Raw genomic sequence first — 24,377 nt, forward strand, 5'->3', positions numbered from 1 at the left:
GGAAAGCAAAGATCCATCGCCCCACCCACAGCCATTGATCAGCAATCTGTAAGAAGAGCCTGATCAATCACGCTGCACACTCAGCCACTGTCCAAGTGACAAGGCCCAAATAGCCAGAGCCAACAGACTGATGAGTGATATGACAAGCGGATGGGCCTCCAAATGTGTCTCGGCCCATTGATTTCCACTCGGCTCATAATAAGATCAGCAGACATATGGGTCGCGGCGAGAGCAAAGCGTCAGTGCTCAGGATGAATGTAGAGCCACACAGATCTGTATTTATCCGCTGGTTCACCAGCAGTTATACAGACCCCAGACGAGGCTTCTGGGAATTATTTATGATCAACAAAAGTTAGCTCAGATTGACTCGGACTGAGAGATATGCTGGTTTATTTACACGGCTATAAGATACACTTCAGATTGTTTATTATGTGTATCATTTGCCCAGTGGAAGAATGACACTGCCTTACACAGACCACATGATAATTCACTGTGTTAACAAGCTGAACATTCATTGGCAGGGCTTTGCCGACAGTCCTGTGGTTCCAGCATTACCACACTGTCTCCTGTCAGATTGTCCTCAGGGATGAGGAGCTATCCAGAACAATCCATTTACTCACTATCTTCCCCCCTTTTGCCTCATGTTTTAATGAAGTTGAATTTTCTTATTGTTTTTTTTTTTCTTTGCAGCCCAGCATTAAGCTTTGCCTACCCTCCGACCCCGGTGGCTCTGCATGTGCACCAGCAGCTGATTGGCCGTCAGCCGGGCATCGTGGGCTCAGCCTTCGGCCACAGTCCTCCCCTCATCCACCCTACGCCAGCTTTCGCCACCCAGCGGCCCGTGGCTGGCATCCCCCCGTCTGGGCTCAGCGCCAGTGAGCGCTCAGCCATCTCCAACGACTCCTCACAGGTGAGAGCGGTGGCTGGTGCCTCTGTGATTCATCATCATGGGTAATAGATAGTGGCGTCGCAGTGCCAGCCACATGTGAGCAGAAAATGCAGCACGCTAACATGGTACAGGCAGGACCCCCCTCTCCACGCACTCCTCTCCTGGGACTTTCCTCCTACTTGTGTTGTCTCTTGTTTTTAGACTGCAGAGCGCGGCTCAGAACGTGCCTGCAGCAAACAACAAGGGGCTTGTTAGCATAGAATCCCACTGCTGACTCCATTAATCACTAGAGAGAGAACAGCGATATATTGACATGGATGGATGGATCCAAAGGGGCTTTTTCCTCTCCTTCTCCTGCCCTTACTGCATGTGCGGGCCTACATTTGAAGTAAACATTTTGTGTTTATTACCCATCCTCCCTGCTGTTTTCTATTCCTGTAATTTCATGCAGTCACAAATGAGGCCTCATTCAAATAGGGCTCACCAAAATTGCCTCTTTCCTCTCCTGAATAAACACAATATTGCTTTGGGGCCACAGCTGAATGTCATGCTGCAGAGTCTATCCAGCAAAACTCGACTCCTCTTGTGCAAGTTTGAAAAACTATTTGTTAATTCTTTTATTTTGGCGGCCTTGGTATGCAGCAATAATTCCCCCCATGGGCATATTTAAGCGAAGGCCAAAGTCAGGTCATGCATCGGTTGAATTGGTTCATGAGTTTGTTTTAATTGCAATGATTAGGGTAGCTAATGTGATACACTGAACTGCATGGTTTTTCATTAGCTCGGTTAAGGCTCTTGTCTGGGATGCAGGAATTATTACGGTTCAACCACGGTTGTTTAAGGAAGTGATTGACTGACTTCTAATCTTCACATGCATTTTTAATAACACTAAAAAAAAGACAAAACAAGAGAATTAAAAAAATAAGTCAATAACATGCCGTTGGATGCTGGATATGATGAAATATAAAGTGTAAATCTAATATTTTCTTTTTCCACAGGCCAAACCAACCAGTGAATCTGCTGTGAGCAGCACAGGGGACCCGATGCACCACAAACGCTCCAAAATGAAACCAGAGGAAGAGTTGCCGAGCCCCGGCGCTGTGAGCGTACAGGTGGGGATTGCAACCAAAAATATCAATGTTTATTTTAAGTTATCGACTCCTTTTCTGCAGGTATCTGTCAAAACTGTTCACATTCTGGTTAGTAAATCCCAGAATTTACCAGCCCAGTTTTTATTTTTAGATTTTTCCTTTTCCTCACTGGAATATGGAGCCCATTTAACTGCTGGTCACCTGCCAAACATGGCTGCAACAATAGACAAGCTTACCAGCCGCAGTGCATGTTGGTGGTTCATGACAGATTACAGAATACTGTACATTCCCTTAGATGTAATTTGTAAAATATTCTACAAGCAACATCTTTTAAAATCTGTTTTAAACAGCATCACATTAGAATGAAAAACTAGTAAACAAATAAATTAAATGATGTAAAATACCAAATCACTTTGCTTTTTCTTTGTTACTTGGATCTAATCCTCTTAAAGTACAAATGACAGCAGCAAAGGCAGCTTTTACCTTCACAGCATGAACAAGGTGAAAAGGCTATAAATAAAAATAAATCTGCAATGCTACGTAGTGTTTAAGTTTTAACTCGTATACCAAACTGATAAGTGACTGATGTGAGTGAGAAGAGACTGATCTGCAGTCAGCCAGGCCTTTCAGCACAGTGAAGAGCTAAACCTCTTAATATAAAAATGGAGGCAGAAAAAATGCAGTTTAAAAAAATGATGATAAATCTGCAGTGCAACTGATGAACAGTCAGCTAGCAGGTGGCAATGTGATGTTTTTGCTATATATTTTCAATACTTTTCTCTGTGTATTCTGATACTAGAAACACACATGTCTATGTATTTACCTGTTTACCTGTATTTACATGTGGTTGTTTCTCACCCTGCTGTTATCAGTTTCCTGAAAACAATCCATTGATCTTTGAGACACTAGAAGGAAATTGTTTTTGCTTTTGTTTAATCAAAAAAATGTAAGTGGCTGTAAAATGAAAGAGAAAAGTCATAACAGTAAGAGTTTTCATCTGCAGGAACAAACCTTATTAGGGTGGATATTCAGGCTGAGGTGTGCAGTGGAAGCTCTCCTGTGTTAGCCCACACCGGCTCCTTGCAGCACTCAGCCTTCTAATTGTGACAGTGAAATATGTCTGGGCTAATAGAGCAACCTACAGCAGGAAGAGGGGGTTAGAGTCCTCAAATACTCACAAGGGGTCTGTCGTATAACACCCCCAAATACAGAGAGGGGCTTTCAGGGCTACATTTCCGCTCTCCACTTCTTTTTTTTTCAGATGTGCATGGGGACTGTGGCCAAGACCTGTAACCAATCATTTTTGGCTGTGCCTTTCAAGTAAAAAACAGCTTTTATGACAGGTTTACACAGACTAAAGTTGGGAAGGGGAAGCCATTCATTTTGCTTTCACACTTTAATCTGACTCCTGGTATTAAGTCATATTTTATTTGCATGCTTTGTCTGGTGTATTTATTTATTTTTTTTTAACTGTTTTCTTGCAGGAGCATCCTGATGGGATGACAATGGTGAAGGAGGAAGGCGATAAAGATGAGAGCAAACAGGAGCCAGAGGTGGTTTATGAAACCAACTGCCACTGGGAGAACTGCTGCCGCGAGTTCGACACCCAGGAGCAGCTAGTACAAGTGAGTCATTGTAACACACAAGTATACATTTAATAGGGTCCATATGCATATCCAGGATCCATATTAGTGTCTAATAGAGTTGTGACTATGTGACACAGCAGCAGAAACTTTGTGTATTTATTATTCCTGACACAGAGACACTATCTAACAGGATCTAAACACAGTTTTTATTTCAGACAGATCAGCTACAGTTGCATCATTTTTTTCCTGCATCTTGAGCTCCATCACAACTGTAGGGATCATTTCATTTAACTAGCAATAAGTAGAATCTAATGATGATAATTCGAGCGCTACTACAGCTGCAAATGATGTTTCTTCATACAGTAGCAGCTGTTCACCGGCTTACCAGGTCACAAATGATCTCAGGTTTAACAAAATATATCTATAAAATATTATCCTTAAGAGGTTAGCGCACTCATCCAGGACAATGACACTAACTTGTGCACAGCATCACTGATTTAGAACAGTTTAGAAAACCAAATGGAGGTTTTGTTTGCTGCTGTTTAGCCAGTTGTTTGTGTTGCACTTGGGCAGAGGAGTGTTCACAGCTGACCCCAGCTCCTCTCCTGCAACAGCTATTCTTGTAGTCAACAGTGAGACACAACAGGGTGTTTCCAACTGTAAGACACAGCTCAGACAACAAGCTCAAGCTCAGGATCAACAGAAGCTGTGCTATTCTGGACAGAGCCTCCTATCAGGCCACAAGCTCTGCCTGCCTGTCTGGGCAGCAGCAGCAGCAGCCTACAGTAGAGTCAGAGCTGCAGGCACTGACTGATACTGCTGCTGGATTCCTGATTGGATCCAGGGACAGTGGTAATGGGCTCAAAAGCTGGAGAGCACATCTCACAGCTGAATGGTGCTAACTGATTTGGCGGTCTAAGCCTCCCAGAGTCAGGATGTGAGCTTTGTGTCCTGCTCTGGGCCGGACCCCCTCCTGTCTGTTATCAGGAATCTCACACAGCCCGGGAGATGGATGGCTCTCATCGTCCTGCGCCCGAGGCTTCACTGTAAAGCTAAATATTAATGACCTCATGGCAGTGTCACCCCCACTACGGCTACTTACACTCACACCATTAGCTCCGCTGCGGCCTGTGAACCGCTTACCCGTCAGCCGACTGAGAGGGCAGAATGAAGTTGGAGGAGTGATGAAATTACACCAATATAAGGGACGCGCACACACACAGACACACACACACATCTGATAGAAAGATCCTCAGCTCTCCACAGCTGTCTATTTGCCGTCTTGACATTGCAATCCTCAGCTGCGGTGGTAACCCCTATCTATAATTGATATCCTCAGCACGGAATGGGCTGCCTCCCGTGTTTGAAGGGCTCAGCTCAAAGGTTGAGCATCTTGACAACTTCTTGCCCCTGTTTCAGGGGGCGGGATGAGTTAAGGTGGTAGGAGAGGAGGAGGAGGCTTCCTAATAGAGGAAAACCTTGCTCACATCCTCCCCCTGCTGTAGTCACACCAGGTGGCCGTCCAAACAAAGCAAAGGCCTCTCATTCCTCCACATATATACACAACCCTGCCTAACCTTGCCAAGCCACACTCACTATCAGATCGCTGTGTAGACACACTCCAACAAAATCCTTATTAGTTTTCCATTTTTTTTTCCCTTCCATCTTGGAATTATTTCTTTTCCTGGCATTTGACTTTCTGATATTATTTCTCATTTTCTATGCACATGCAGATATGCAGAGAGATGCCAATAAAAGTCTTCGCCTACAGAATCCCTGCCCTCTAATTCAGCAGAGCGGACGAGAAAATGCTCTTATCTTTTCACACCCCCACCCCCCCTCAGTAATAGGATAAGTACAGTATTTGGACCACAGTGGCTCGCTTCACACACTGGGAGGGGTGGGGTGGGGGGGGTTTCATATAAGCAAACAATGGAGCATCCCTTCCCCCTGTACTTGTCTTCTGAAATAGCTTTGGGGAAAAAATATGATGAGAAAAAAAAACTAGTTTCTCCTTGCTTGTAACCATTTTTACATAAAGTTTGATTCATATTGAGCAATCTGTGTCGTCTTTTTGAAGTATTAAAGTATTAACAGCCTGTGCTTTTCTTTGAGGCTGGCCTAATTTTAGCCTTCACGCCACCCTCATCGCTTTCCACCTTATTCAAAAAGCGCTCCTACCGTGCTCTTGATGCATATTTTTACACTCTCAAACATGCTCCCACCATGACGCGCGGCGTTGTTCCCTTTATCATCCACGTTTAAGCGCTCTCGGTGCAGCCGATAAGATAAACATCAGATCTATGCAATTTGGCTCACTTATCGGGCCTACCCAGTCAGCAAAAGCGAGGCGGGTGTCAATTTTCCTTTGCTGTATTTATTTCATTTATTACATTTCAACTCTCTTTACCTCTCCCTCTCTCCGCTCAGCTCCACATTCTTTTGCTTTTGCCCCTTTTTCTGGGCATCAGCCACTCCCTCTCTCATTTTCTCTTTCATTTTCACTCCCTCCCCTCTTTTTTCCCCTCGGAGGGACTACTTTTAAAGATAAGGCCTGGTGGCTTCTTTAATGTCTCTCTTGAAGTAGGTTTTTTTTTTCAGTTGCCAGTGATGCCAACCCCACACACTATAATTTTCCTAATACGACCTTCCTCAGCAATCTTTTCTTATTTTCACATTGATCTATGTCAGAGAAGGATCGGTACATGTTCACTGCCATACAGACTTTTATATATACTTTTTCATTCATGATCAAAAGTTAAACTTCAAACCTCAGGTCAGGTCCTGCACTAGAGGCCTAATGTTTTACAGTCTGCAGGGTCTGGATGAGTTGGTGGTCTGTCTGTGTGTGTTCTCACAGCTCATCAGGCCACATCTACCCCCCCATTCGGATCCATAGGTGGCGTTGCGATGTCCTGGTTCTTAGAAGCTGGCTCTCCCAGTGTGCAGCCTTTCTGTGCTTCATGTGCGCCTCCCCGGTGTTTTAGGGAGATAAACGCAGGCGCAGTCTGAAGGCAGCCCCCCTTTCTGGCTGCTGGCGCAGGCCTTTAATTGGTAAAATGCAGATTTTTTTTTTTGATCAGGAGAAGGATTAGGCCCCTTATCTGTCTAGAGTATCTTACTCTAAGATGAAAAGACTGTGCTGAATTACACATGCCAGTTCTACCTCCCTGCCCCCTGCTCGCTCGCTCGCTCACTTACTCTCATCCTCCCTCCTTCACTCACTTGCCCCTTTTTACATCCTCCCTCCCTTCTTTGCCTTTTTTCATGCTCGCTTTTCCCCCCACTCTTTACACAAAGCACTTCAGCAACTGACATCACAAAAGAGCATATGATTTATTAGGCGGTGTTTGATAAAGCTAAACGGTGTTGCGGGTCCCACAGCTTAGTGAAATTGCCTTGTAAACAGGCCCTCTTTTCATGCACGCTTGCATTCTAATGCATGAGGGCTACGTCCCAGAGAGGGTTTGATAAGGAGTCATGGAGATGGATACTGAAGTGGGGAAAATGCTGAGAAACAGCAGCAAAAACATGGACGGTGTTTGCATGTAGAGGTGCAGGTGATTCTATATCAGAAGCTTTTATTTTCTAGGTAACATAAAAAGTGTATAATTGTGTTTATTGCTGTGTTTTTTTTTGCCAAGCAGCAGGGGTCTGAACCAAGACAACACATCTGCACCTGTGTGTGTGTGTGGGTGCACGCACCTCATACGTCACAGACGGCTTCAGTGTCCCCTGTGCCCGTGTCCCTTGCGTTCCCTGTCGTGCGACTCCCTCCTAAATCCATCTTGGTGGCGTTTTTACAGTTGTTGGCCGATAAGCTGGCAGGGGGAAGATGAATAACCTGCCGCGCCGCCGCTATCAGCACCTGTTTGTCGATTTAGCCGGCCAACGGGACCTGTCTGCTCAGCATGGAGATTATTGATTCAATAAGAATTGCCATTAGATCATGCCATTAGGTTTCTCGGCGGCCTCTCTCTCGCCACCCCTCCCGTGCTGTCTGTCCCCCTCTCTGTCAGCTCAGAGGCTCATGCATCACACCCGTCAACAACCTCCTTCATTTGTACACAGTGTGAGCATGTATCCATCTCTCTGTGTGTGTGTGCGTACACACCACGCCAGCCACCAGCATGATCCAACACCACGGCGCTCTCCCATCGCTCTCAGCCGGGGGATATTGAACACTGGTCACAACAGACCGATCGCTTGCCACAGGGATTCCCTCACAGAGAGGAAGAAAAAGAGGAGACGAGTCAGGTTTTCTGAAGCTCTGAACGCGCTGGGGAGGAGATCAATCTTAGGGAAACTTCACCAGCGTCTATGGTCATCCAGTCCCCAGTCATTTCCCCCAGAATTAGTCTTGTTTTGTCACTTTAAAATTAAAAAATGTCAAGCGAGAATAATGGAGGTTCTTTGCCGATATATTAGTGTCAATTTTGCTCTTGCTTGTGTGCCCTGCTGACTCATTTGTAGGTCTTTTAGTATTACAGGAAAGTGAGAGCCTAAGGGTCAAAATGTTTTGAAAGAAAGATGCTGTTTCTAGTGGATGTCATGGTCATGGTTAAACACAGGGTTGTGGTCAGGTAGGCGGGGCCCTGAGGAACTTTGAAGATGACTGGAGGGAAACTGACCCCAGATACTTTACAGCATTGTTGTGAAGAAATGCTCACACAAAGCATGGATTCCCCAGACATTTCAAAGCTTTCAAAGCCAAGTCTGTCCCTCTTTATTTAGCCCTAAGGTAGAAAAAAAAGGACTGCTCAGGAATGTAATAATACCGGTTACTTTGGGTCAGGATATTGTCTGTCTCTGAGGGTTTAAATTGCTATTGGAAAGACACTTCTGTGGCCACCACACACTGTTGTCTCTGAAAGAAAGCCAGATGTTGACTTCATCCCCAGCAGGTCTGCATGTTTTTTTTTGTCCTCCCACCTCTAACATCCACCACTTATCCCCATTTCACAAGACAGTTAGTGAGAAAAGAAAGATGGAGGAAAAAGGAAGAGAGAAGGGGATGAAGAAGAGAAAGGTGGTGCTGACAGATATAATGCTTGGCTGGAGTTGTAAAGCCCTCGCATTTCAGATGCCTCGACTGAACTTTTGATTTTTCACCCTATCTCCTCACCTCCCCTTCTTCCTAAGCCTCAGATTGGAAGTTGCCACGGCAGCACAACTGTCAGCACTTGTCATGGAGGGGCGAGGGCCCAAAGTGATGCGAAGTGACAGGGTTTTATTTGAAAATCCTGTTGAGATTGGACACTGAGACTCAAAAGTCTGGATTTTTTTCTACACTGCCATTGTTCAGATTTCAGTGAGTGAGTGAGTAAGAAGGAAGGAAATAATTAAATGGAGAAAGTACATGAAAAGAAATGGAAAACAGGAAATGGAATGTTATATTTGCTTCTTACGCTGCAGGGTAAAAAACAAAACAGTTCAGTGCACGTAGTCCTTACTTTGTTGTCACGTACATGCACAGCAGGAGCTTGTAATAATGCTACTCTCTCATCTTCTTTTCTAGCACATCAACAACGACCACATCCACGGAGAGAAGAAGGAGTTTGTGTGTCGGTGGGAAGAATGCTCTCGAGAGCAGAAGCCCTTCAAGGCACAGTACATGCTGGTGGTCCACATGCGCAGGCATACTGGGGAAAAACCACACAAGTGTACAGTAAGGATGCTAATGCAGTATTTGTTAAGTTGATTCGCAGTTTATTTGCAGATAAAAATAGTTTTGCATGCTGACACAACATCCTTCTTTAATCCTTCAGTTTGAGGGCTGCAGTAAGGCCTACTCCCGTCTGGAAAACCTTAAGACTCACTTGCGTTCTCACACTGGAGAGAAACCTTATGTGTGTGAACATGAGGGCTGCAACAAGGCTTTTAGCAACGCCTCAGACCGGGCCAAACATCAGAATCGCACGCATTCAAATGAGGTACAGACAGATTGACTTTCAATGCACTCTTGACTTTACCTTTATAATATATTATGTAAACAACCCCAATGTTTTTTCTTCCCTTCTCTTTAGAAACCGTATGTGTGTAAAATCCCAGGCTGCACCAAACGCTACACAGACCCCAGCTCTTTGCGCAAACATGTTAAGACGGTACACGGGCCGGAGGCGCACGTCACCAAGAAGCAGCGTGGAGATTACCCACGCCCTCCTCCACAGCCTCGGGAGCCTGGGGGCAACAGCCAGGGCCGGTCACCAGGGCAACTCCCCCTGGGTGGGTACACGGACCAAAGGGAGTACAACCATGCTACCTCAAAACAGGATGAATGTCTGCAGGTCAAGTCTATCAAGACAGAGAAGCCCATGGTAAGACTTTGCTTCAGCTTTTCTGTCCATTTTGCCAACATGCCTTTAACTTCACTTCCTACTGATATTACCACTCTGTACTGTAACATTTGAATGCCTAGTGTTTCCTGTACGCCACGATTAACATCTTCTAATGAGTACATGTTTTCCTCTATACAATGCTTCGGCATTTTTCTCCTTCCCTTTCTAAGGACAGTGGGTAATCAGGTGAGATAGGTGTCCTTTTGCCTTGCATTTGTGAGCGTTTCATTTTTCCATCTTTGCCTATCAACGTTTATCATCAGATCACAACACGTTCACATCAAACCTGCCTGATTTGTTCTCATTATAGGCTTGTCTCATCCCTCACATCCATAAAACCATCATTCATTTTATTGTATCTACAGGACTGTTCTTTGGGTAGAATCAAAGGGTCTGTCACTGCCCAGGCCTCCACTGTGCAACAGCCAATGCAGACATAATTCCTGAAAGGCTGCATTAGACCTCCATGATTATGTCATTGGGTCAGGAGGAGATATTAGTAATGGCCCATTAATCTACCAAACACTAATGGTTAAGGGTTAATTATTGCTTACACAAGAGTGTGAGGATCAGTGTGGTTTAGTCAACAGTGTGAGCTCCTCCTTGGATGCTGATGTTTTCTTGTCATAAGGAAACTTGTAACATAAACAGTTGCACATGCAGAAACACTTCCTCTGACTCTGAAGAGGCTGTGTGAGGTTTGTACATGCCCACCTCTGTACAATATGATGAAGACTACAAATTTTACATGCCAGTGGACCAGGCCTTGAAGAAGAAAGTGTGTGTGTGTGTCATTGTGGACTACACAGTATCATCATAATATCAGAATCATTATAATTGTATTATAATTCATTATGTAAACACATAAAAAATGTGTCATTGTCACACATTAAAGAGAATGCGTGCTTGTCAGCAGTACATTGTGTCATTGTTTGTGACATCTTCCCTTGTGTAATTTCTGGAGTAATCAAATCATTTTTCCTGGTCTGTGTGTGTGTGTGTTAGACGTCTCAGCCAAGCCCTGGCGGTCAGTCTACATGCAGCAGTGACCAGTCCCCCATCAGCACCTATCCCAGCAGTGGAGTCCAGCTTGCTGTGAGCGCCGGACGCTCGCCAGGGGAGGGGCTGGGGGAGGATGAGGAGAAAGAGGAAAATGAAGAGGAGGCAGAGGATGAGTGCGAGGGCGAGCCAGCCCCCATCATGGACTCCACGGTCTCCACAGGAACCGCGGCCATGCTGACCCTGCAGGCAAGGCGAAGTATTGGCCGCCCGCTGCGCTGGATGGAGCACATTAAGATGGAGAGGCTGAAGCAGGTCAATGGAGAGCTACCCAGGCTGGGGCCCCTGTCCCCTACTCCACCCCCGAAATGTTCTGCAGTACCCAACATCTTGGGGAAGGGTAAGGTTGTCTTCTTAAATATTTGAAAATGGTAGTTTTTAATCTGACATCTAAGGGGGCGTGGGAATCTGTTTCTGAAGTCTACCCCCCTCACCAGCACGTGGCTGAGTAACTGTTACAATACACCTTTATACAGAATTTACTCATCACCCGGGCTGCATGCACAAATCATGAAAGAACATGAATTATCCCAAATTCCATCTTGCCCACTGTGGCTGAAGGATTCAGGCAAAACAAATGCTGAAAATTTAGTGTTCCGCTAGAAAATAGTATCAAGACCATATCAAGCTGTATATCATATCAGAGAGAACAGCATGTAATGTAATGTTTCATGGCCAAGTGCTGCCAGTTGTCTGTGGTAACATCTGTTTGAGAGATCTCTCCACACTTATGCTCAACTGTTTTGGCTCCTTCTCTCATCCTCCAGTAACATTTCTTTTACCTCACATTTCCTCTATTAAACTTTCTTTCTGTTTCTCTGTCTGGGTGTCTCCTCAGGATCCTGTCTGGGCAGGCAGTTGGGGGTGTCTGCTCCTCAGCCACCTGTTCATGCTGAGCTGGGCAGCACAGAGCTAACAGTGCTCAATTTGCTCCGAGACCGGCGTGACAGCAGCGGTAGTGCCACCAGTTCAGCCTACCTGAGCAGCAGCCGGCGCTCTTCGGGAATCTCTCCCTGCTTCTCCAGTCGACGCTCCAGCCAGGCTTCGCAGAGTGAGGGCACGACGGCGGCCGCCCACCACCGCCGCCTCCACAACCTCAGCTCCACCGACTCTTATGACCCCATCTCCACTGATGCCTCCCGCCGGTCCAGTGAGGCAAGCCACTATGGAGGTGGGGCAGGAGGAGGGTGTGGAGGAATGCTCTCAGGTGGGGTTTGTGGAGGTGTAGGAGGAGTAGGCATAGGAGGAGGAGGGGGATCAAGGGGGATGCTTAATTTAACCCCAGCGCAGCACTACCATCTTAAGGCCAAGTATGCAGCAGCGACTGGTGGTCCACCTCCCACTCCTCTGCCCAACATGGAGCGCATGAGCTTGAAGACTCGCATGGCCATGATGGATGAGGGTGGTAGCAACCAGTGTTTGCCACCTCTGGTCAGGCCACCTCGCTGCACTGAAGGCACTAATGGCTACAATAATGGGTACATGGGACATGCAGGTTACAGGAGGAGAGTCCTCTATCCTGGTGAGGGTCCGCTGAACGGGAACCGAAGGGCCAGTGATCCAGTGCGGACACAGGTTCCTGAAAGTTTCAGTTTGCCTCCAGTACAGCGCTTCAACAGCCTTAATAACCTCCACCATCTTCCACCTCTGGCTCACCATTCTACACCTGAATATCGCAATTTTAGCCTACAGAACTACACACGCTCAGAGGGCAACCTGCAGAGGGGTCTACAGCACTCACCGTACACTCCCAGCATTGCAGAACATGCAGCCTTAGAAGCTCTGGCCATGGAGGATGATGGGGAGGCTGGCCTGTTGCTTGGGGATGAGGATATGTTACCAGACGACCTGGTACAGTATCTCCACTCCCAGGTTCAGATGGACAGTGGCTCCTACATGCACAATGAGGACCAAATAGTTTCCAGCCAACGGGGCACCTCCCATCTATCTCTGGAGGAGATGGAGCAGATCCAGGCTTCAGGGTTGAATATGAACTTCCCAGTGCCACATAGTCTCCAGCAGCCGCATCATGTGGCTGCGAGGAAGAGCCCCAGTAAGCTTCCTATCCAGTGGAATGAAGTGACCTCTGGGAGTGCAGAAAGGTCTCCTCAGAGGGATCAAACCCACCTGTCACATTGTGGAAGGTGGCCAAGTACAGAGCAAGGATGTGTGTCTGCACCTTTTGGCAGGTTTGGAAACATGGTGGTTCAGCAGCAAGTGTCCCCAGGTTTTCAGAACAGTTGTGCCCAGGCTAATCAGCCTCAAAGTGCTTGCTGTGTGAAACAAGAGCCACCCTCTGACTTAAACACCTTCGGTAGGTCTAACCTCTCACAGATCAGCGATGGGCCTCTCCCACAGGGCTTCAAACAGCAAGCCTTTAATGGACCTCAAAAGCAGGGCCACTTCCAGCAGAACCACAACAGTAGCACCTCTTGTCAAGTTGGAAACAACCTAAACCATGGCAGGGTCTCCATGGAAAGCTTTCCCAACTCTGCCCAGGGAGCTGCTCTTTATCACAATCGGCTGCTACATGCCCCCCGCCCCCCACCAATCAACAGTTACAGGAACTTGGTGAGGACCCAGCAGTACCTCAACCCTGAAATCTCCAATGAAATCCAACCTTGCTCCAACCAGCAGCAACAGCTGCAGAGGAGTGGGGACCACTGTTCCCTTACACATCAAGTATCTGGGCTCAAACTGGAGGCCCCAGACCATGAATACTTAGAGCAGGGCTTCAGTGACTGCCACTCTTATGAACCTGTAGATTGCAAGGCCTCCTCATTCCCAGTTCTGGAGGAGCAGTGCTTGCTGGACACCATAGCTCAATCTGACAGACAAAGTAGCGGTGGTGGGAACGCCCTTCTCTCCCCTGGCGCGGACCAGGTGACCAGCACCGTGGATGGCAATGTGTCCAATGTATTAGACGAAGGGGCATCTCTGGATTTTGGCACCATGCTGGAGGATGGCTATGACCAGGGCAGCCTTGTTTCAGGAGTGCTGAGTCCCTCCATCTTCCAGGGTCTGTCCAGGACCTCATCACGCCTCACCACACCTCGGGCATCCGCTACCTTCCACAGTGTGGCCCCTGGCCTGAACAACATGGCCATTGGAGACATGAGCTCTCTCCTCACCACGCTTGCTGAGGAGAGCAAGTTCCTGGCTGTCATGCAGTAGCTGCTCTCTCTCTCTCTCTGCTTTCTCCTCACTTAGGAAAAAATGGAAAAAGGAAGAGAAAAAACTCTGGTGTATGTGAAGATAAAGACAAAAGTGGCAATTATGAGAACTTTATTGTGTACTTAAAAGTGTTGTGAACAGCAGTTGCCAAACCCTTTTATTCTGTAAAAATGTCCCACAGAAACGGGATGTGTCAAAATGATGTATAATATAAATAGTTATATTCCTTTTCTGGAATGAAGGCTATTTTTGGAAGCCCTTCTCTTTGTATTGACTATGTAATGGTGAGCAAAAGCTCACTTCCTTGAATCAGTATTCTGTGTATTGTCACTGTTTGCTGTACGCCCTGTTGGTAAAAAAAAATAATGCATGTACTCAAGTTAAACAATGAACTCTGTCTATATAAGTAGATAGACTAGCCCATGTGCCAAGTATCAGTCGCTCTAATCCCACAGGTACAAAGCCGCTCAATCTATTATAGAAGGTGAGACATGGGTCATCAATTTAACAGGCCCTGATGGAGACTTTATATATCATAGGTTTTTAATAAGTGGTATACTTACATTTGTTGTCCTTTTGTTTGTATGTTACTTTTGTGAAGCTGTAAATGTTTTACCGAGTGGTGTTTTTGTCAGGAAAAAAAAAAACGGACCACACATTTGAGTCTTCAAAGCACCGTAGATTGTCGTCTACTTGATATCTAAATGGCTTGATTTAGTTAGTCTGGTAAGGTACTCACAAGTGTATATAACAGTGTTTTCCTATTTCTGTTTGTGATCAGAGTTTTGATGTTGGATTGCACGGTTGTGTCGGAGCTGATAAACGGACATTCTCTCCTTGATTCGGTGCTTAATGTACACCTACATGAAATGATACGAGTACTTTTTAACCTGTCTTAATGACCAGCGGCGGTCCGCAGCACATAACAGAAGTGCTGGAAAAGTGATGTGTTTCTTTGTTTGTTTGCTTTTATAGGAAATCATCTGTATTGTTTTTTTTTTCTCCAAAGCTCTTAAATTCAGAATGTGTACTGCCATCAAGTATTGCAGTGACTTTGTCAACAGTGTTAGTATTGCCTTGCAGTCTTACGTGACTGCACACAGAATATTGAGTAGTTTACCTTTTATTCAAGCAATGAGGTACAAACTGTTTTATTGTTCTTTGGTACTTTTTTGTCATTTTTTGTAGCTCTGCGTTGATGGTGTTTGTTTTTTTTCTTCTTTTTTTTTCAAAGAAGTAGAAATCATTTCCTTTGAAAGAAGGAATTTACAAAGGTATGTGCCTTATCTGCCTGTCGGTAAAGAGAGAGATCACTGCCAATCTGCCATTGTGAATTATAAAAGAAATAAAAAAAAAATTACATGTAGAAAGTGTCTTGTGAGACCTAAAAAAATTAAAAATGAAAATATCATTTATATAAGAAAATTCAGAATATTAGAACAGTTAAAGATTTGCGAAATGCATTCTACTTTTCTTTGATTTTGTTTTTTTTCCCCACATTTATTGTGCTTTTTATATATTATGTAAATACATTACTCTTTCTGTAGGTTTAGCAGAGGAAATGGGGGTGGGGGGTTTTGGGAAGGGAGTATCCTGGGACCAATAAAGAACTGACTTTGAAAGCAGGGATTCCCAGGCCCTGGGTAGAGGCCAGACAGATCTGGCTCAGAGCGGACCTTCAAGTGCCCAGCGCAGCCCCTCCGCCAGAAGAGCCGCTTTGCTCTTTTATAACTGACTACAAATGTTTGTATGGTTTTAATAAAAATGGAAATTATATTTTAAGTCTCTTTTCCTTTTTTATACAATGGATTGTGTATCACGTGTGAATTCATGTCGAAAGTAAAAACACATCCACCTTAATTTGGCATTAAATAATGTTAAAAGCAGCTGAAAGTTTGCAGCTTTTACAAAACACTGAGTTCTTTCATGGAGGATTAATAGTGCTTGTGGTGCCCTCTTGTGATGATCACAAGAAACTACGCTCAATTCATGAATGTTCAGCAGTTAAAACTACAGGTTTGGTTACCAGCAGTCATGTCCTCATGTGTCTGTTGAGATTAAAGCCAGCAGCATCACACTGACACCTTCACCAGAGGTAATTCCTCTATAGCCCACTTGTATTTACACACCCCTTACCACTGACAGCCCATCAGCTCCCCATCAGAAGTCCTTTTAGTGCAACTACAGAGAGCTCTTGCATCATTGCGCTCTTGACTTTTCCAGATGGAGAAAAAAAAAAAAAAGGGAATCTTTTTCTCGGCTAGCCTCCTATTACGCTTTTTAGGAGCCGGCACGATCACATAATGAAAGTTAAGAGCGCACTTCAACCTTTCCACTGCAGAGAGAGCACGGCCGGCGAATTTGTTTCTCTGCACATTAAGATGTTTTTTGGTGCAGTTGTACCACGTGTTGTTTGAAGCCATTTATCAGCAGCTTGTTTTCACGTCCAAATGAAGAAATATGGTTTGGTATACAATAGGAAACATTTTATTACTAAAAAGGTGCTCTTCCAGCAGCGTTTCCACAACTACTCTTTATTGAAATCACAAGATTGTATTTTTTTTTAACATTTAATGGAAAGAAACAAATGAATCAAACATGAAATGACAGTAACTATTGACTTTATACAACAATGGGAGAAGGAGGAGGCGGGGGAAGGTCACAGGTGTGGCTTCAACAGACCAGCATCGTTTGGTGTTGTAACACACGAGGCTCAAACAGGAGGCACTTGAATGTGAGAGCCTAAAGAGCCAAGACCAAGTGCAGGAGGGACGAGGGAGGTTTAAAAAAAAAAAAACATGAAAATGACCATAAACAGAAAACAATGACTACCTGCTTTAAAAAACGTCCATGGAGTATATAATATGCATCTATTCCTTCTGCTCAGACCTCAGAGGCCTGAGGATGTGTGGTTCGGGGTGGAGGTTTGCTGTCACATGTGGGACACTGATGCACATAAAGAGCATTTACACAGGCCTGCACCACAGAAATCTAGAGCACAGAGGGTGCACATTCAAAAGCATGCATCGCCCCACGACGAGCAATGTGGTTTAAAAAAAAAAAAAAAAAAAAAAAAAAAAAAAAATGAAGATGTCTGCAACTACGACAAAATTCTAACTGTCTGCTGCTTGAGATTGTTAATGCAATAGACATAACAGTATTTACAGGAATCATATTTTTTCTTTTAAACATCTGTCACTTCAATGCCAGTTAAATAAAAAACAATGTCCATAACTGCATTGTGGGGCATGAGGGGGAAGTTTACACTGAAAAAAAAAAACTTCAAGAACGGCTACCATTTCAATGATCTATTTACAGTAAATCAAAAATTATGTTGAGGAAGAACAAAAATCAACGACATTCTGAATAGACGTCTGTGGGTCGGCTGCCTCGTCCCCCCCCCCACCCCACCTGTCAGAGCTGGTTTTAGTGGTTGTCCGTCTGCTCTGGGAGTGAGGGCGTGTCAGATCTTCTCCTGGATAAAGGGGTGCTGCAGAGCCTGGTAGATGCTGACACGTTTGGCCGGGTCCAGCATCAGCGTGCCGTCCAGCAGGTCCTTCAACTGCATCACTTTCTTCCTCTGGTCCTCGGGCAGTCGCTGGCCTCCGATCATGTCTGCCAGCAGGTCTTTGGTGGGGTTGATGGTGCTCATCACCGTCACCTTCTCCTGATGGGGCGAAGACATTAAGGGACATGTCAGTCACATCTTCATCTTGGAACCCTGATCAGCTGATCAAACTTTGGTCAAACTTCATACACTTGTTGGCTCCTTGCTAAACATCCAGTAAAATGCAAGACGTCAGCATGCGGTACGGTATGAGTGAAACAAAAACTCCTTACCCTTTCAGTCACTTTGTCTACTTCAATGTAGAGGAAGTTCAAGTTCTGATCGAAGTGCTGGTCTTTGAACAAGCCTTTACGAATCATCTGAGGAAAAAATCCACAACATTGCATCAGTGCTAACTTCCTCTAACACTGCATGGAACAGCAACATGTCTGACTTCATCTGAAGAAAAGGAAGCAATCACTGAAGCTACAGAAATGATATGATGCAATTTTACCTTGTTGGGCATCTTGCCCTTGAGGTCCATCGCCAGCTTGAGCATGTGATTGTTGGAAGATCCAGGAAACAGGATTTTGCCGGTGTAAAGCTCGTACAAAGTGCAGCCCACAGACCACATGTCGATGCCGTAGTCGTACGGCTTTCCTATGACTGAGAAACAAAGCATAAGTTCAAACCTAAAAGCAGCTCATTCACCGACACACACACACACACACAGCGTAACTTACTGATTTCTGGCGCTCTGTAAAATCTGCTGACCAGATATGGTGTGATGTCATTGTCGGCGACATGAGACGCAGAGCCGAAGTCGCACAGCTTCAGAATGGTTTTTGACTCGTTCACCTTTTAAGAACAGAAAAACCTGGTTACATCTCTTGGTCGCACTTTGCTGTGTGTATTTGTGATAAGTGCGGACGCACCAGAATGTTGTCCGGCTTGATGTCAGCGTGCAGGATGTTGCACCGTTTGAGCAGCTTGAGGGCCATGAAGAGCTGCTGGCTGTAGGAGCGCACGGCTTTGATGTGGAGCCCAACGTCTTTGCCGTACTTCTTCAGCACCTCTCGCAGGTTCATACTGTCGAATGACAAGAGTGGTCAGTGGAGAAGAGCTGCGGGGAATGTCAAAGATGTGCTGTTTTCCTTCTCTGTACCTCAGAGGTTCAAACACCAGACAGAGATGCTGCTTGTGGTAGAAGTGCCTGAACAGGCGAAGGCAGTGGAACTTGTCGTCGGAATCGGCATCATTCAGCTTCTTGAGGAATTCTAACTCTTTTAATCCCGTCTTCTGCCTGTTCACCAAAAACACAAGCGTTAATTTAAAAAGGTGCCAACGCAGGTTTGGAAATTCTCGGACACATTTTCACTATCAAATGGTGTGACTCACATGAGCTCGTTGTTTCGGATGATCTTGACTGCCACCTCCTGGCCGGCCCTGGCAGTGTCCCTGGCTCTGATCACATTACTAAACACACCCTGGCCAGTGTAGCCATACACATCATAGCGCTTGTCCAGTGTCTCCCCGATGTTAACCCCTAATAATAACCACAAAACAAGGCTGTCACAACAACATTCACCTAACACACACACACAGGAAGGATTTAGAGGAACTCACTGTAGTAGCCCTCAGCGTCAGTCCAGTTGTCCCTGAGGTTGGGGTTCTCCTTGAAGTCCTTTCCTACACCAGCTGCTCTCATCCTGGCACTCTGCACAGAAAGGTTTCACAGGTGTTCGCTCACATTTCATCTGCTTACACCAATGTTTAGATGCCTTACAGAGCTTTAAATACTTACATCAAAATCAGCAGCAAACATGTCGTCCGACTCCGTAAACATGTCAGGGGCTGAAGGCTTCTTTGGATTGGCTCCTGTAAACAAACCACAGGCGCAGAATGCAGCAACAAGGCAAGATGAATTTCAGCTGGCGTGTGGTGTTATAAAGCAGTATATCTGGAACATGTGTTTGATTCACATACTCTGCAGAGATCAAAACATGCTGCAGGTGGCAGAGACACCCAGGCTTTGGATTACAAGCCAGCAACTGAATGAACACATGACAGAAAGAAACAAAATTAAAATCCCTGCATTTCTCACACAAATCAGTCAATCGTAAGACAATTTGTAAACTGGACACCTGCAATGTGTCCAATATGTTCTTGATGTCACTTTGTTACCTGGACCAATGAAGAATGGAAGAATGATGACTATCGCTGAAAGTGCTCTCGCCTGTGTTCACAGAAAGCTGTGCTCTGTAGTGACTCAAATATCCTTTCTAAAGTAAAGGTAGAAACTGTCTGTCTTATTCGTCCCATTCTGCTGCAGTTAGCGTGATACATCGACCTTCAGTGTCTCCTTTCAGCAGGAAACTCAGATTTGTTTTTAGCACATACAGAAGAAAAATCACCAAGGGTAAGAGTAGTAGTATCTCTGGTGTGTGTGTCCTACGGAGCACACACCTGACTGTGTGGTTCATTCAGTTGGCCTTGTATGCCAACACACAGAGTCGCTCTGAGCGGGACATTACCGTCTTTCTCCTGGGCGATGAGGTTGTGCTTGGCTTTGATGTTGGCCTCGAAGGTGTTGAGGTTCTCGCGTTCATACTCCTTAACGTCTGCGGCGACTCGCTCCAAGATGTCGTCGGGCGACGGTGATCGGCTACGTGTGCTGCTCTGGGGGCTGCTGGGCTCTGAAATCATGTTGGTGTCGTCGTTCACCACCTTGTACTTCTGTACGATGGAAGGAGGGACAGTTTGTGAGAAGACAGGCTGCTATATAAACACTTTGATGCAGAATGTGTGAAACCTAAGATCAGACCTGCACTATGGCCATGCGCTGCTGGCGACGCTGCTCAATCAGAGCTTCTTCATCTATCTCCTCTCCATCAAAGTCTTCCAGCCTGTATACATGAGTCAGGATATAACGAATCATAAACGTCCTGTAGAAATCCAAAGAGTTTAGGATGATTTGTGTGCAGATCCTTTACTCACACTTCCTCCTCTGAGGATTCCTTTTCGACTTTCATGCCCTCCGACAGGCTGCCCTTAAACTTGTCTTCATCTCTGCTTCGCCGCCTTCTCCTCTCCCGATCGCGGGAGAGTGAACGTCGATACTGTCGAGGTCTGCCGTACCTGTCCCTCTCCCCAGACCTGCACAGATGTCATATCCATTAACCCCATGTTTTTAAAACACAGATAAATATCTTCTGATGGAGTCGAGTGAGTGAAGAGTGAGCCGCCATCACCTGTGTCTCAGTGGAGACCTGCTCCGTCTGCGGGGGGAGGAACGGGAGCGTCGCCGTGGCGACAGAGACCTCCGCCTTAGAGGTGAGCGGCTCATCCTTCGGCGACACGCCAGTCTAGGACTGTTGTCTCGTGATCTATCTCTGCCTGGTCCTGCATCTGGTCGAGGTCGCTTCCTGTAAGAACATATGAACATTTGTGTTATTGGAGTTTATTAACTTTCAGGCTTTAAACTTTTAGACAAATGTTTATTTACTTAATAAATGTGCATTAAGAGCCTGGTGGCATAACGTATGCATCAGTTAGCCTTCACTATCAGTTAGAGGAGTCTTAACTGTTCACTGACCTCAGCGGTGAGTCCTGCCTGTCAACCTCCCTCCTCCTGGTGTCAGGGGACCGGCTGCGTCCTCTCCTGGGCGGGGACCGTGTTCTGGATGGAGAGTGGCTTTGCTTTGATGTCCTGTCTGAAGCACTAGCCGACGGGTGGTGGGCGTCTCTGTGGCGAGGGGAAGCACTGCGTTTCCTTAAAGGGCTGTGAGGCGGCCTCCGATGAGGCGAGCGGTTCTCCTTTCCTGATGACGCATCCTTGGATGGGGATTTGGCGGGCCGTTTGTCCCGATCAGCATCTGGGCGACTTGGGCGTTCTCGTCCAGGTGATCTGGACCGACGGCTCGCCCTGTCCTGGTTTGGTCTGTCTTCCCGTTGTGGTGAGGGACGTTTATCAGTGCGGCTGACTTTCTGCTCTCCTCTGAGGCTGGGAGGCGAGTGGGACTTCCTCCTCTCCTTCGACCTATCGGTGCTGTCTGACTGCTTCTTGTCCTTTGACCTGCTCCTGCCTCGGCCTCTGTCTTTAGCACCTGTGTCCTTCATGCTTTTGGTCACCCTGTCCTGCTTAGGCTCCTTGGCAGGTCTGTCAGCAGACTTACTCCGACTACGACGCTTGGAGCTGGATTTACTGCCCTCGGTTGAGTCCCGTCTAGATTTCCCACCTTTCCCCCCTCTGGGAGATATGGGTTTACCTGAGCTGCCCCTTGGACGCTGTTCTCCATTTCTGAACCTCGCATCCCCATCCTCTTCAGACCCAGAGTTATACCCCTGAAGGATCAAACCCATGCCAGACTGCACTTTTCCCTCCATCAACTGGCTGTCCAGCTCCGCTTTGATCATGGCCCTCTGTTTCTCCAAGTCCTCAAGCAGGGCTCTGTCATCCAGACTCGGGTTTCCAGATGAGGGAGAGGATTCGACTTTCTTGTGGGTGGAGGAGCCAAAGAGGACGGCAGCGGAGGGGGAGGAGCCCTCTTTGCGTTTGTGTTTCCTGTGTTTGTGACGATGTTTGCGTTTGCGGTCCTTGTCCTCGTCGGAGGCATGTTTGTGCTTTTTGTGCTTACTGCGATGCTTGTGTTTTTTCCTCTTGTGTTTACCACTGCTGCTGTGATGTTTGGACCCCTCCTCTGTCTTCTCACCATTAGTTTCAGCCTCCTCCTGGAATGTGATCACATCAACACAATTTTTAGTAATGTGGTGAAATATATTTTCTTTAACTATGTGTGTAAAAACTCCCAGAAGGTTATACAACCTACACCTCTGACATTCAACTCCAGATAAACAGATTTTAAAATGTATAGTTAATAATTCTAAGTCTGACCACTGTCATACCACTGGGGATATTTAGCTCATGCTGCTGTTCAGCCCCTACCTCTTCCTCTTCTTCTTCCTCAGACATGTCTCCACTGTCCTCATTCCCACTTCTTTCATGGCTTTCCAGGTCTTGCTTCCTGTTATATAAAAAAGAACAGACAGTGTTACACATCAGTAATGCAAGAGCGAGTCATTTAAATCCTAATTAGATTATCAACATATACAGTGTGTGCCGTGTTTCAGATAATTTAACAGATTTTTTTTGCAAAAAATTTGATTGTTTTTTAAATAATCAAGTAACCAATTCCAGCAGAAACACGTGACATTTAGCTGTGTCCACTTTCAACAGCTTTTAGCACTGTTGATTGGACAAAACAGACAACTGACCATGGCGATAACAGCAAAATAACATGAACAAAACCTTCAACATAAAAAAGTAGGATTTATTTAATTATGTCACATATAACAACAACATCAGATCTAGTGGTATCTTCTAGAATTATTTTATTGACATGCAAATGTAGACTACAAAAGGGGGGTCTGTTATTGGCACTACAGTCCGGCATCATCACACCGGCGGCCGCAGCTCAGACCGTGAGCCCCACTGCGCTCAGCAGCCAACATTAGATAAACCAACATTACGTAATGTGCTCAATTTAGCTATAAACTGCTTTAAACACTGTGCAGTCACGCAGAGTACTTTTACAGAGACTTTTTGTTGCAATGACCCTCGAGTTTCATCATGTAAACTTCGCTTGTTCGCTCTTCGTCCTCACTCAAACCGCCAAGATGATTTTCACCCGTTAGCTCAGATATGCTAACCGTCTCTAGCAAACTTGGAGCTAACAGGCTTTTCCCTCTGGTAGCTACACTAGCATGTGTTACGAGGACGGTGTTTTAATGTATGCACTGTGATCCACACTTTGGTGAACTAAATAGACACACGCAGCCGAGGGTCACTTGTGTGCTATGCGCTCCGCGAAACTTAATGCTACCTTAGCTAAAGAACATTAGCTAGTTAGCTAAAATCGTCAGGCGGCCGTTGGCATGTCTTTTAGCTAGCCCCGGCAACAACGTGAACCTGCTACTCTGTTAGCCTCCGCAGCTGCATCAGTTTCCCTTTCACCTCGGATCGGGAAGGTGCTCGCACCTTACCTTGCCACACGCATCTGATCTTTAATTAAATGACTTACACGTGTTCGTTGCCATTATTCATTCTCCTGGACGTGATGTCCATCTCTAAGTCGGCCATTTTCCTTAGCTGAGGGGCTCCTTCTTCTTCTCCTATTTTGATCACAGCTGTACAAGGATACCAAAACACCGTGATGCCCTCTAATGACTCGGCGGAGCACTGCAGGACTGCTGGATTTGTAAGTAAAATGTTAGTTTAATTGCCGTAGCTAGGCCATCAAACTATTGTTCTTCACCCTCTTTCTTTTTTATTCTACAGTAATATATATGAGCGTCAGGGCGTCCCCCCGAACCAAGTATTAAGGATTGTCTTGCAGCAATTAGAACTAATAAAGAAGAGAAGAACAAGAGTTTGATAGCCTTGCAGCAATCAAACTAACTATATATATATATACTATCTGGGAGTACATATATATCTGCATGCTCATGAGTCACCTGCACAGCGCCACCTACAGGGAAACCGGAAGTAACTGCTTCTTGATAAGTTTCATGTATGAATCAAATGTTTTTGGAGGTTTGATGGGTCTCCACTATTCTCATGGGGTCTGGCTCCACCCAGTGGACATATAGGATACTGCAGCTGGTATAACTTTGTAACTGGTAACATTTTTTACA

At 45.7% G+C, this 24,377-nt stretch overlaps 2 protein-coding genes across 3 annotated transcripts in view; one reads left to right on the forward strand and one right to left on the reverse strand.

Annotated features, from left to right (window-relative positions):
• The window catches only part of gli3 (GLI family zinc finger 3), an 84,274-nt gene extending 68,407 nt beyond the window's left edge, over nt 1-15,867 (forward strand). Inside the window, exons 8-15 of one of the 2 annotated variants that reach the window (XM_028433213.1) lie at nt 691-910; nt 1,888-2,001; nt 3,465-3,605; nt 9,085-9,234; nt 9,335-9,499; nt 9,593-9,883; nt 10,910-11,303; nt 11,802-14,137. In XM_028433213.1, the coding sequence (XP_028289014.1) occupies nt 691-910; nt 1,888-2,001; nt 3,465-3,605; nt 9,085-9,234; nt 9,335-9,499; nt 9,593-9,883; nt 10,910-11,303; nt 11,802-14,137 (3,811 nt within the window). Of the gene's footprint in view, nt 1-690; nt 911-1,887; nt 2,002-3,464; nt 3,606-9,084; nt 9,235-9,334; nt 9,500-9,592; nt 9,884-10,909; nt 11,304-11,801 lie in introns of both variants that reach the window. The other variant, XM_028433214.1, reaches the window with a different exon arrangement.
• Nucleotides 15,868-16,751: 884 nt separating this feature from the next.
• Nucleotides 16,752-23,871, reverse strand: prpf4bb (pre-mRNA processing factor 4Bb). Its single transcript, XM_028433330.1, has 16 exons — nt 23,765-23,871; nt 22,630-22,708; nt 21,280-22,415; nt 20,936-21,109; nt 20,682-20,840; nt 20,509-20,590; nt 20,219-20,420; nt 19,489-19,562; nt 19,311-19,401; nt 19,083-19,230; nt 18,850-18,987; nt 18,620-18,773; nt 18,428-18,542; nt 18,199-18,350; nt 17,978-18,064; nt 16,752-17,804 (listed from the first exon to the last, which is right to left on the reverse strand). Exons 1-16 carry the CDS (start codon nt 23,821-23,823, stop codon nt 17,601-17,603), a joined length of 3,054 nt encoding a protein of 1,017 aa, XP_028289131.1. The 5' UTR covers nt 23,824-23,871; the 3' UTR covers nt 16,752-17,600.
• Between the last annotated feature and the right edge of the window lie 506 nt (nt 23,872-24,377).

This window comes from Parambassis ranga, chromosome 20, assembly GCF_900634625.1.
Source record: "Parambassis ranga chromosome 20, fParRan2.1, whole genome shotgun sequence".
NCBI classification, from domain to species: Eukaryota; Metazoa; Chordata; class Actinopteri; family Ambassidae; genus Parambassis; species Parambassis ranga.